This window comes from Puma concolor, chromosome B3, assembly GCF_028749965.1.
Source record: "Puma concolor isolate L17-30 chromosome B3, mPumCon1.1.hap2, whole genome shotgun sequence".
Taxonomy (NCBI): Eukaryota; Metazoa; Chordata; class Mammalia; order Carnivora; family Felidae; genus Puma; species Puma concolor.
The window spans coordinates 88,354,499-88,365,477 of record NC_141672.1 but is presented as its reverse complement, the minus strand read 5'-3'; the positions used below and the strand labels follow the sequence as shown (position 1 = coordinate 88,365,477).

The following is a 10,979-nucleotide window of genomic DNA, read 5'->3' as shown; positions in this document are numbered from 1 at the left end:
CATTAATTAGTTTTATTAACATGTCAACTCCATTGTATTTTGCATGTCAAGGAACCCTTTGGGTTTTTTTATTCCTGACTTTATTAAAGGTTTGAGAAGACAACAGGTATCAGTCTGACAGTCATAGATCACAGGAAGGAGTAAATAAGAAAAATGCTAGAAAAATCAAGCAGCATCTCAATTCTCCAGAATAGTCTTCACAGAATGGCATCATTATAATGCTGGAAATGAATTCACAAATTTCACACACCTCTTAGTGCTGGTTCACAAGCCCCTCAGGTGTTTTCCAGGTACAGCCTAAAACTGGCCCCTGTATTTGTTGGGCAGTATGGGACTGAAGAGACACTGGCCCCTCCAGGTTGGTAGGTCGCAGATTTAATAAGCAAGGGAACTTACATATGAGGCTTGTCTTCGGAAGCTACAAGATGAGTAGATCTCCAAATTCTTCCACAAAATCTCAGGTTCTATGTAGAGGCCTTAACAGGGTTCAATCATGTATACTGTCCAGATATTCTCAGCACCACATTATTTCAAGGTTATGTCCTTGGGGGCACTTTCTGGGAGTGGGGAAAACAAGTAGAACCCACATTCCAAGAATAGGGAAGTGGGTGAGGAGCTTCGTGGTTGGTGAGTTCGAGCCCCGCGTTGGGCTCTGGGCTGATGGCTCAGAGCCTGGAGCCTGCTTCCGATTCTGGGTCTCCCTCTCTCTCTGCCCCTCCCCCATTCATGCTCTGTCTCTCTCTGTCTCAAAAATAAATAAACGTTAATAAATAAATAAAGTAGACCTCACTCTTACCTCAAGTTTTTGAGTCAGATAACCTATAGGCCTATACTTTATGTATTTTTTTTTTTTTTTTTTTTTTTTGAGAGAGAGAGACAGGGTGCAAGTGAGTGAGGAGCAGAAAGAGAGAGAGAATCCCACAAGGGGCAGAGATAGAGAGGGAGAGAGAGAAGTGGGCTCACCCAAAGCAAGACTCGAACTCAGGAACTGTGAGATCATGACATGAGCTGAGGTTAGATGCTTAACCGACTGAGCCACCCAGGCACCCTATACGCCTATACTTTAAATGTAGACACTACAGAGAACCTATCACAAGATTCAGACAAGGGCCACAAAATTTTAGCTAGAAATTACAGGTTCATTTTTTTTTAATTTTGAAAAAGACACACTAGACAAAACAACCAGGCATATCAATTTTGTTTACACACACACACACACACACACACACACACACACACACACACACAGGAAATCACATGAAGAAGAAACATAGTAAGATCTTTGAAAACAAGGCTGCTCTTGAACAAATTTCTGATGAAATACAAAACCTTGTTTAAGTGTCTAGGAAATGTTAATGTTCAAGATATTACGACCACTCTTCTATATCCCATTTGCAAAAGTAGCAAAGTAGGCTTCAAAACATGATCCTGGGTTGTTCTGGCAGTTTTTTGGCAAGGATCCTGCTTCCTTATGAACAAGTACTTTGCTCAGTCACTGTGTTGAGGTCTTCTTGTTAAGGAGTATGATGAATATAAGGATCAGTGAACCCTGGTGATACAGAGAATGCAACAACATAAAAATACTGATGCTTACATCTTTTTTTAAAGCAAAAGAAACCACCTGTGGCTTAGTATTAGCAAGTATTATGCCACTCTTTTTTATATGTACAATAATCTCAAGCAAAATATGTGAGCATTTTGTAAGGGAAACTTCTAAAAGTTTTAGATAACAGGGCTTTTTCTATTCTTTGTTCTATCTTCCTTCTTTGCCTATTCATAAGGCTACCAGGAGTTTCTTCATGTCTCAGGGTCTTGAACACCTCCCCCCTCAGGTTTGATACGTTTGGAAGATTTGTAGGATGCAGCATATCATTGTATCCATGGCTATGATTTATTACAACAAAAGTACCCAGAGTAAAACAGCAAAGGGAAAAGGTGCATGGGGCAAAGTCCAGGGGAAATCAGGTACAACCTTCCAGAGTCCTCTGCTAGTTGAGTCACACAGGATGTGCTTAATTCTCCCAGCAACCAAGGCAGAACATGTGTGAAATGTTGTCTTTCATGGAAGCTCATTAGAAATACAATGCCCAGGGTTATTTTCATGTGCTGGGCATATGTACCTTCTGCTTAGGATGTACCAAAATTCTAGACACCCAGAAGGAAAGGTGGTCAGCACAAACCACATTGTACAGGGGCACCTGGGTGGCTCAGTCGGTTAAGCATCTAACTTTAGCTCAGGTCATGATTTCACAGTTTTTGAGTTTGAGTACTGCTTCAGACTCTGTGCTGACAGCTCAGAGCCTGGAGCTTGCTTGGATTCTGTGTCTCCTTCTCTCTCTGCCCCTCCCCACCTCGTGCTCCTTCTCTCTCTCAAAAGAAAAAGCATTAAAAAAAAAAAATAATAAGAACCCCACCAAAAACCACACTGTACAAACACTTCAGTCATAGCGAGCAACTCTTATTAGTGAGATTGGGAATGGAAGGAACCCTCCTGAAATCTTAAGTTCCCAGAAGCCAGCCAAGCAGGCTTTATAAGCAGGCCTTTCATAAGCCTGCTACATTTGCTCTTTTGTATGCACTTAGTAACTTTCCCACAGGAAAAATCAACATACTTTCAGATGCAAGAAGACTCTTCTAATTCAGAAACAAACATTTACAAAGATATAATAGGGACACCTGGGTGGCTTAGTCAGTTAGGTGTCCGACTCTTGATTTTGGCTTGAGTCATGATCCGTGTTGGGCTCTGTGCTGACAGTGCGGAGTCTGCTTGGGATTCTCTCTCTCCCTCTCTCTCTGCCTCTCCTCTACTTGTGCTCTCTCTCAAAATAAATAAACTTTAAAAAATAATAAAAAATAAAAAGAAGCATAAAAGGGTCCACTGAGTGAGATATAGCTAAGGCACTCATGTTAATAAATTGTCATAGTTGTATTTGATCTTCAAGAGTTTTACTGTAAAGTAGAATGAAAATATATGAAAAACAAAGGAAAACTCAATTTGGTCTTAATGAAGTTGGAATCTTAGTGCTTTTCAATACAAAGAGGGCTCTTTCAGTATTGCTAGCAGCAGAGCTTATGAATGCCCATATTACATACAACTGGCTAGAAACAGACTTTGCATGACTACATGTAATTAAGCAAAAATAAACCATTGACAATCACTTGGCATTAACAGTTTGGATATGAACTTTAGAAGTAAAAGGTAAAGATGGCATTATAGCATCATGTTTATGAAGATAATTTTCTTCAGCTAGTATTTTGGGGATACAAGAGGAAACTTCCTTTTGTTGTTCTTGCCACTTGAGTATATTCTCTGCCAGTTCTTCTGTCTCAGTCACCAAAATATCCATTTGTGCTAAAGCCTTGCTCTGTAACATTTGAAAGAAGGGGAAAACAGGAGAAATTACATCTGTCATCAATACATCAGTATTATATCATAAATGGTTATGATAACAAAAGTTTACACCAGACATTTTCTAGCCCCTTAATACAAAGGCTTCTTAAAATTGTGCTCTCCTCATCTATTACAGCACACGTGTTTTCTTTGTGAGTTCATTTCTCTTTTGTCTTCAATTATCACATCAAAGCAGATGACCCACAATCTATATTGTAAAACTTATCTCCTTCCTAAAATTCAGTCCTATATTTCAGTTTATTGAAAATCTCCACCTCAATGTACATTTAAGAACGCAATTTAACTGCAGTTCAACAATGATTAAAGGTTTACTCTCTGTGCAAGGCATGTCAGAAAACAAACTCATTAGCTTTTTTGATTTCTTGCTCCTATTCACCCTGGAGTCACCAAGGCTAGATACTTTATTGCCTTGGATGTGTCCCTTGTCCAAAGAGTAGACACATTCTAGGAATGTGACATCCCAAATCTCAAAATCTACATAATCCTTTATCTATGCTTTAAATCTTTTATCTGAATGCCTGTATTTATTCTCCAAGTTTCTCTGCCATTGGTTCCTCTGCACAGTCCTCTAACCTACAGCTTTTTTTTTTTTTTTTTCCCAACGTTTATTTATTTTTGGGACAGAGAGAGACAGAGCATGAACGGGGGAGGGGCAGAGAGAGAGGGAGACACAGAATCGGAAACAGGCTCCAGGCTCTGAGCCATCAGCCCAGAGCCTGACGCGGGGCTCGAACTCACGGACCGCGAGATCGTGACCTGGCTGAAGTCGGACGCTTAACCGACTGCGCCACCCAGGCGCCCCCTAACCTACAGCTTTAATGTGCACAGAAAACACCTGAGGAACTTATAAACCGTGGATTCAGATTCTGAAGGTCTAAGGTGAACGAAGCCTTCAATTCTGCATTTCTAACAAGGTTTTAGGTGATGCTGATGCTGTCTGCGTATACTTTGTGAGACTCCATCTATTCTATCCAATATTTTCTCTATTAAGGTGTAATTCTGATCAAGTCACTTCTCTGTGTCCTTCTCTAAAAAACAAAACAAAAAACTATTTAAACTGTTGACTGTTCCCCAGTACTCAGATAGTAAAGTCTAAACTTCTTAGTCTGGTTTTCAAAGCATTCCATAAACTAACCCTGAATTAATCTCCCTTTCAATACCTTTATGTATCAGCCAAAGTGGAGTACCACTCTTGCCCCAAACTACCAGTGCTAATTTTCATATCTTTCTTCACACTGCTGCTTTGGCCCATACTATTCTTTCTGATGCAAAATTCACTGATTCTTCAGGTCACTACTAACTACTATGTAAAACTTTATTAAAATATTCTTACCCCACTCTACTCCCAATCTCCCTAAAGTACAAGCAATCCTTCCCTTTTCTTTGCTTAATAGACAGCATCTTCTTTATAATTCTCTGCTGTATTCATGGCACAAAAGTAGTATTTTAAATTTTTTTTTTTCAACGTTTATTTATTTTTGGGATAGAGAGAGACAGAGCATGAACGGGGGAGGGGCAGAGAGAGAGGGAGACACAGAACCGGAAACAGGCTCCAGGCTCTGAGCCATCAGCCCAGAGCCCGACGCGGGGCTCGAACTCACGGACCGTGAGATCGTGACCTGGCTGAAGTCGGACGCTTAACCGACTGCGCCACCCAGGCGCCCCAAAAGTAGTATTTTAAAGTAGAAAATATCCTACAGGTTTCTCACTAAATCTTGAGAATTTGGGAGCAGGGATTGGTTATATCTGTTTATCTCTCCTAACACCTATAGCAAAGCCCCTAGCACAATAAAAAGAACACATATTTATTAAATATTGGAATTTTGGAATAAAACCCTGTAAAATGACTTCTAAAAAAGCTTAAAAAAAAAGAGAGAGAAAGCATCTTAATTAAAAAAAATAATTCATTCAAGGGTGTCTGGGTGGCTTAGTCGGTAAAACATCCGACTTTGGCTCAGATCATGATCTCAGGGTTTGTGGGTTTGAGCTCTGCATCGGGCTCTGTGCTGACAGCTCAGAGCCTGGAGCCTGCTTTGTATTCTGTGTCTCCTTTGCTCTCTGCCCCTCCCGCCACCTCAAAAATAAATAAGCATTAAAAAAAATAATTCATTCAGAGTATTAGCCATCAAAAAGTTAAACAAAGAGATCACACATTTGAGCTTCTACTATAAAAGAACTAAAGAGCCAAATGCAATATAAAGTAGTTGAGGTACTTAAATGCTACTGTTAATACTCACCATTTTCTTTAGATTTTCATCTAAATGAGGGATATTTCTAATTGTTTCAAGATGGTTTTCTAATCTTTCAATGAAAGTCACTGCCAACTCCAGCAAATGTACCATGTATCTGAAAGAGGGAGAAAAAAGTCAACTATTTTCTTTTTAGTTATTTTGTGTCCCCCCTTTCCCTTTAATTAGGATTTTTAATAAAAGAGAATTACAAGCAACCCAGTGAGCCAATAATAACTGTTCTGCATTCATGGAAATACCAGTGATAAAAATGTCACTCTCTTTCACTTTAAGCAGAAATTAACTTGTCATCCAAACAGAAAAACAGAGACAACACTAATCCAATCTGGTACCCAACCTAATAGACAAAACTTAATGTTAATCATTTTCTCATATAAGTAAAGAAATTTCCCTAGATTAAATCTCATTCCATTTCAATCTACTCATTTTCAGTGAAGGGTGAAGACAATAAGGATAAATGTAGTTGACTGAAACAGGCTACACGTAAAACCACTTTGAATCTTTGTTGCAAAATGCTTTAAAATCATTACTTACTTTTTCTGATATAATATACAATATACACATTAATGGTATTTTACTGTACCGAATAGATACTGAATATACCCTCATGAATGGAATTTTTATATTTATTCTTTCACCACAAGATAAAAAAATCTGACACTTTTTTTTTTTTAACATTTATTTATTTTTGAGACAGAGAGAGACAGAGCATGAACGGGGGAGGGTCAGAGAGAGAGGGAGACACAGAATCTGAAACAGGCTCCAGGCTCTGAGCCATCAGCCCAGAGCCTGACACGGGGCTTGAACTCATGAACCGCGAGATCATGACCTGGGGCGAAGTCGGACACTTAACCTACTGAGCCACCCAGGTGCCCCAAAAATCTGACACTTAAGAGAGGTACTATTGACTTGCTCAGGCTTATCCAATAAGGCACAGATGGAGAAAGTCAGATCAGTCAGATCCCCAGATGTTTGCTTCTTTACTGTTATTTATGATTATACTCTCAATACTCTTATGGGGAGAAGAGCAACAGAAAGCATGCCCATTCTATGGATTGGGAAACAGAGGCTTAAACAAATCATTTGCACAAGGCTTTGAAGCCTACAAACAGCAGAAATGAGATCAGACTTTTTTAAATTAGAAAGTGACTTTTCTAATTTCTTTTTTTTTTTTTTTTAATTTTTTTTTTCAACGTTTTTTATTTATTTTTTTTTGGGACAGAGAGAGACAGAGCATGAACGGGGGAAGGGCAGAGAGAGAGGGAGACACAGAATCGGAAACAGGCTCCAGGCTCCGAGCCATCAGCCCAGAGCCCGACGCGGGGCTCGAACTCACGGACCGCGAGATCGTGACCTGGCTGAAGTCGGACGCTTAACCAAGACTGCGCCACCCAGGCGCCCCTCTAATTTCTTTCTTAAAGTCATTATCATCATTCCTAAAACACAGTGGGCAAAAGGAATGCCTTTCTCTTCACCACAGCTTAACTGTTTAAAAGCAAAAGGTTTTCTTTCTGGTTAAAGTTAATAATAATAATTAATGTTAACAGATACAATCACTAATATATTGTTTAATGAATTAATCTATGAAACAACTACTGAACATAAAATGCCCTCAGGAAACATGTGTAACTATTAATTTCTACTTTTTTAAACAAAGAGTTTATTTATTTATTTTGAGAGAGACAGAGACAGTGCAAGTGGGGGAGGGTCAGAGAGAGAGGGAGAGAGAGGATCCCAAGCAGGCACCGCACTGTCAGCAGAGTCTGACGCTCAACCAACTCAGTCACCCAGGTGCCCCTAATTTCTACTTTTTAGTTTAACCTGTGATAAACAGCTTCAATAGGCAAGTTTTCCTGGCACATGGGTTTCAACAGTCTTTGCCGCAGGGACCTCTTTTCTTTTAGCACCGCTTCCAAATGATTATTCATGTTTTGCAGAGCATTACACTTCTGAGCTACATAAACCAGAAACAGTAATTATAGTTAGCAATATAATATGACAAGTAAGTTTTAAAAATCACTAATAATTCTTTGCTTTGATCTGACTCTACCAATGTCAAAAATTAACCCATTTCCCTCCTAAATATCTCCCCTTTGCTATCTGTAATGCCCAAACCAGTTTACTTTCAACGATTTTCTCTTACTTTGCTGACAACCAAATCCAGTGCTAAATTCTTTGTCTGCATTGTTTAACTCTACTCCTAGTTTAGTTTTTATAGCCTGCCCCGTATTCTTCACAGAAAGTCTCTTTTCTCATCTTGGCCTCTAATATATCTTGAGAACCCCAAGCACTGACAGCCTGGATCTTGCCATGGGGCTTGATTCCACAACCCTGGGATCATGACCTGAACCAAAATCAAGAGTCACACGCTCAACCGACTGAGCCATCTGCCTCTGATATTGTACATTCATATTAAAACACAAACATTTCTCTTACAAGCTATTTCTGATTATTTCAATATTTTGCCCAGAATTCAGTTAATGGCTGCCAAATGCCTCTTTTTTCAAATTTTTATTTTGAAAAAATTTTAAACTTACAGAAAAGTTTCATTGAACTCCCACATACATTTCACCCAGACTCACCGACTGTTAACATTTAGCTACATTTTTATTTCTTCTTTCTCCACATACCCATACATGTATTTTTGCTGATCCATTTAAGAGTAAGTTGTAGAGGGATGCCTGGGTGGCTCAGTCAGTCAAGCATTGGACTCTTGATCTCGTCTCAGGTCATGATCTCACGGTTAGTGAGCTTGAGTCCCACGTCGGGCTCTGCACTGAAGACATGGAACCTGCTTGGGGATCTCTCTCTCTCTCTCTCTCTCTCTCTCTCTGCCCCTCCCCTGCTCTCTTGCTCTCTCTCTCAAAATAAATAAACTTAAAAAGAAGAATAGGGGTGCCTGGGTGGCTCAGTTAAGTGCCTGACTGGCTCAGGTCATGATCTCACAGTTCCTGGGATTGAACCCTGTGTCAGGCTCTGTGCTGACAGCTGGGAGCCTGGAGCCTGCCTCAGATTCTGTGTCTCCTTTTCTCTCTGCCCCTCCCAGACTTACTCTCTGTCTCTCAAAAATGAATAAAGATTAAAAAAAAAAAAAAGAGTAAATTGTAGATATCATGAACTTTTACCCCTAAAACTTGAGCATGTATTTCCCCAAATAGCATTCTCTTATGTAATCACAAGTATCAAATTCAGAAAATTTAACATTTTTATAATACCACCAATATATAATATAGTCTATATTGACACATCATCACCAAGTAACTCAATAATGTCCCTTAGAGCAAAAAAAAATTTTTAAGTTTATTTATTTTGAGAGAGAAAGGGGGAGAGAGAGAGAGAGAGAGAGAGAGAGAGAGAGAGAACATGAGCAGGGGAGGGGCAGAGAGAAAGGGAGAGAGAGAATCCCAAGCAGGCTCCACACTGTCAGTGCAGAGCCCGTTGTGGAGCTTGATCCCATGAATTGTGAGATCATGACCTGGGCCAAAATTAAGAGTCAAACACTTAACCAACTGAGCCACCCAGGCACCCCAGCAAAAGAATTTCTAACCAAGTATTCAATCCATAACCACACCGTGCTTTGGCTATCATGTTCCTTTACTCTCCTTTATTTTTTTAAAATATTTATTTATTTATTTTTTTCAACGTTTATTTATTTTTTTTGGGACAGAGAGAGACAGAGCATGAACGGGGGAGGGGCAAAGAGAGAGGGAGACACAGAATTGGAAACAGGCTCCAAGCTCTGAGCCATCAGCCCAGAGCCTGACGCGGGGCTCGAACTCATGGACCGCGAGATCGTGACCCGGCCGAAGTCGGACGCTTAACCGACTGCGCCACCCAGGCGCCCCTAAAATGTTTATTTATTTTTGAGAGAGACAGAAACAGGATGTGAGTGGGTTAGGGGGAGAGAGGGAGACACAGAATCCGAAGCAGGCTCCAGGCTCCAAGCTGTCAGCACAGAGCCCGACGCGGGGCTCAAACTCAAGAGCTGTGAGATCATGACTTGAGCAGAAATCGGATGCTCAACCAACTGAACCACCCAGGCGCCCCAAGTCTCCTTTATTTTTTTTTTAAAGATTAAAAAAAATTTTTTATTTTTAAGGAATCTCTATGCCCAACATGGGGCTTGAACCTACAATCCTTAGATCAAGAGTTGCAAGCTCCACTAACTAAGCCAGCCAGGCACCCCTAGTTTCCTTTAATCTGGAAAGTTCTTCGGCCTTTGTCTTCCAAGATTTCCTGAAAAATTTCTTTTAAGTTTTTTTTATTTACTTTGAGAGAGAGAGAGAGCACATGCACACACAGGGGAGGGGCAGAGAGAGGGAAAGAGAAAATTCCAAGCAGGCTCTGTACCATCAGTGTGGAGCCTGATGCAGGGCTCCATCCCAGGAACCATGAGATCATGACTGGAGCCAAAATCAAGAGTCCGATGCTTAACCAACCGAGCCACCCATACAGCTCTAAGCTTTCCTGAATTTGAGGAGTTCCTACCTTGGTCACTTATTATGCTATATGCACTAGTCAAGCCAATAGGACTTCTATTTGAGCACAGAAAAGAAGACCTTAGTAGCTTTGGGGCAATACCTGGAAAAGTTATGGTATATCATAATTTTACTGCCTGGTGTTTATTTAAGGTAATCCAAGAAAAAGTTGAAATTCCAATGATTACCCATTTCCTCAAATACTTACCCAAAAAGGAAGGATGAATAACATCTGCTGCATCTTTTTCTAGTCTTAAAAGTTCAATTTCCAGGTTTTTCTACATTAGGAAGAAAAATAACACTTAGCTCATGCGGAATGCAGCCTGAAGGCTTACATTTTGGCAAAAATGGATAGTCTTTAACCTAGGAACACTGCAGGGAATGGGAGGCAGAATTTGTTACGAGAGCCTAGGGGATTTACTGCAGGTTTTTACTTTGGTGTTTAAGCCCTATTGCTGCTACTGCTACAACTACATAAATAAACACGAATCCAGCTATGTGCTAGACACTATTCTGAGTGCAAGAGAACTACTGCTGGAATTAATTAAGATTTTTTTTTTTCCTGTACTAGAAGCAGAAAGCAAAAAGTCCAACAAAATTTACCTGGTAGATTTCAGCTTGAATGTTTGTCATCTGCTGTAGTCTGGAGAAGTTCACAAAGCAAGAAGCTGATTTCTTAGATATATTTAACATCTCCTATTGATAAGTGAACAAAGAAAGCAGCAGTATGTCATATAGAAAAGTTTGTGTGCCTTGAAACAGTATGTCCACACACATAAAACATGAGGATTTATCATGTGCAACATTGCCCCTGAAAAATGAAGTACTGAAGTATAACAG

At 40.0% G+C, this 10,979-nt stretch overlaps 1 protein-coding gene across 3 annotated transcripts in view; it reads right to left on the bottom strand.

Moving 5' to 3' along the window:
• Positions 1–1,118: 1,118 nt before the first annotated feature.
• Positions 1,119–10,979, bottom strand: part of HAUS2 (HAUS augmin like complex subunit 2) — a 15,839-nt gene continuing 5,978 nt past the window's right edge. The window contains exons 2-7 of one of the 3 annotated variants that reach the window (XM_086710466.1): positions 10,743–10,835; positions 10,348–10,417; positions 7,483–7,615; positions 5,650–5,758; positions 3,266–3,365; positions 1,119–1,507 (exon numbers count right to left, since the gene is read on the bottom strand). In XM_086710466.1, the coding sequence (XP_086566592.1) occupies positions 1,470–1,507; positions 3,266–3,365; positions 5,650–5,758; positions 7,483–7,615; positions 10,348–10,417; positions 10,743–10,835 (543 nt within the window). In that variant the 3' untranslated portion in view covers positions 1,119–1,469. Of the gene's footprint in view, positions 3,366–5,649; positions 5,759–7,482; positions 7,616–10,347; positions 10,418–10,742; positions 10,836–10,979 lie in introns of those variants that run through there. The other 2 variants (XM_025919018.2, XM_086710467.1) reach the window with 2 other exon arrangements.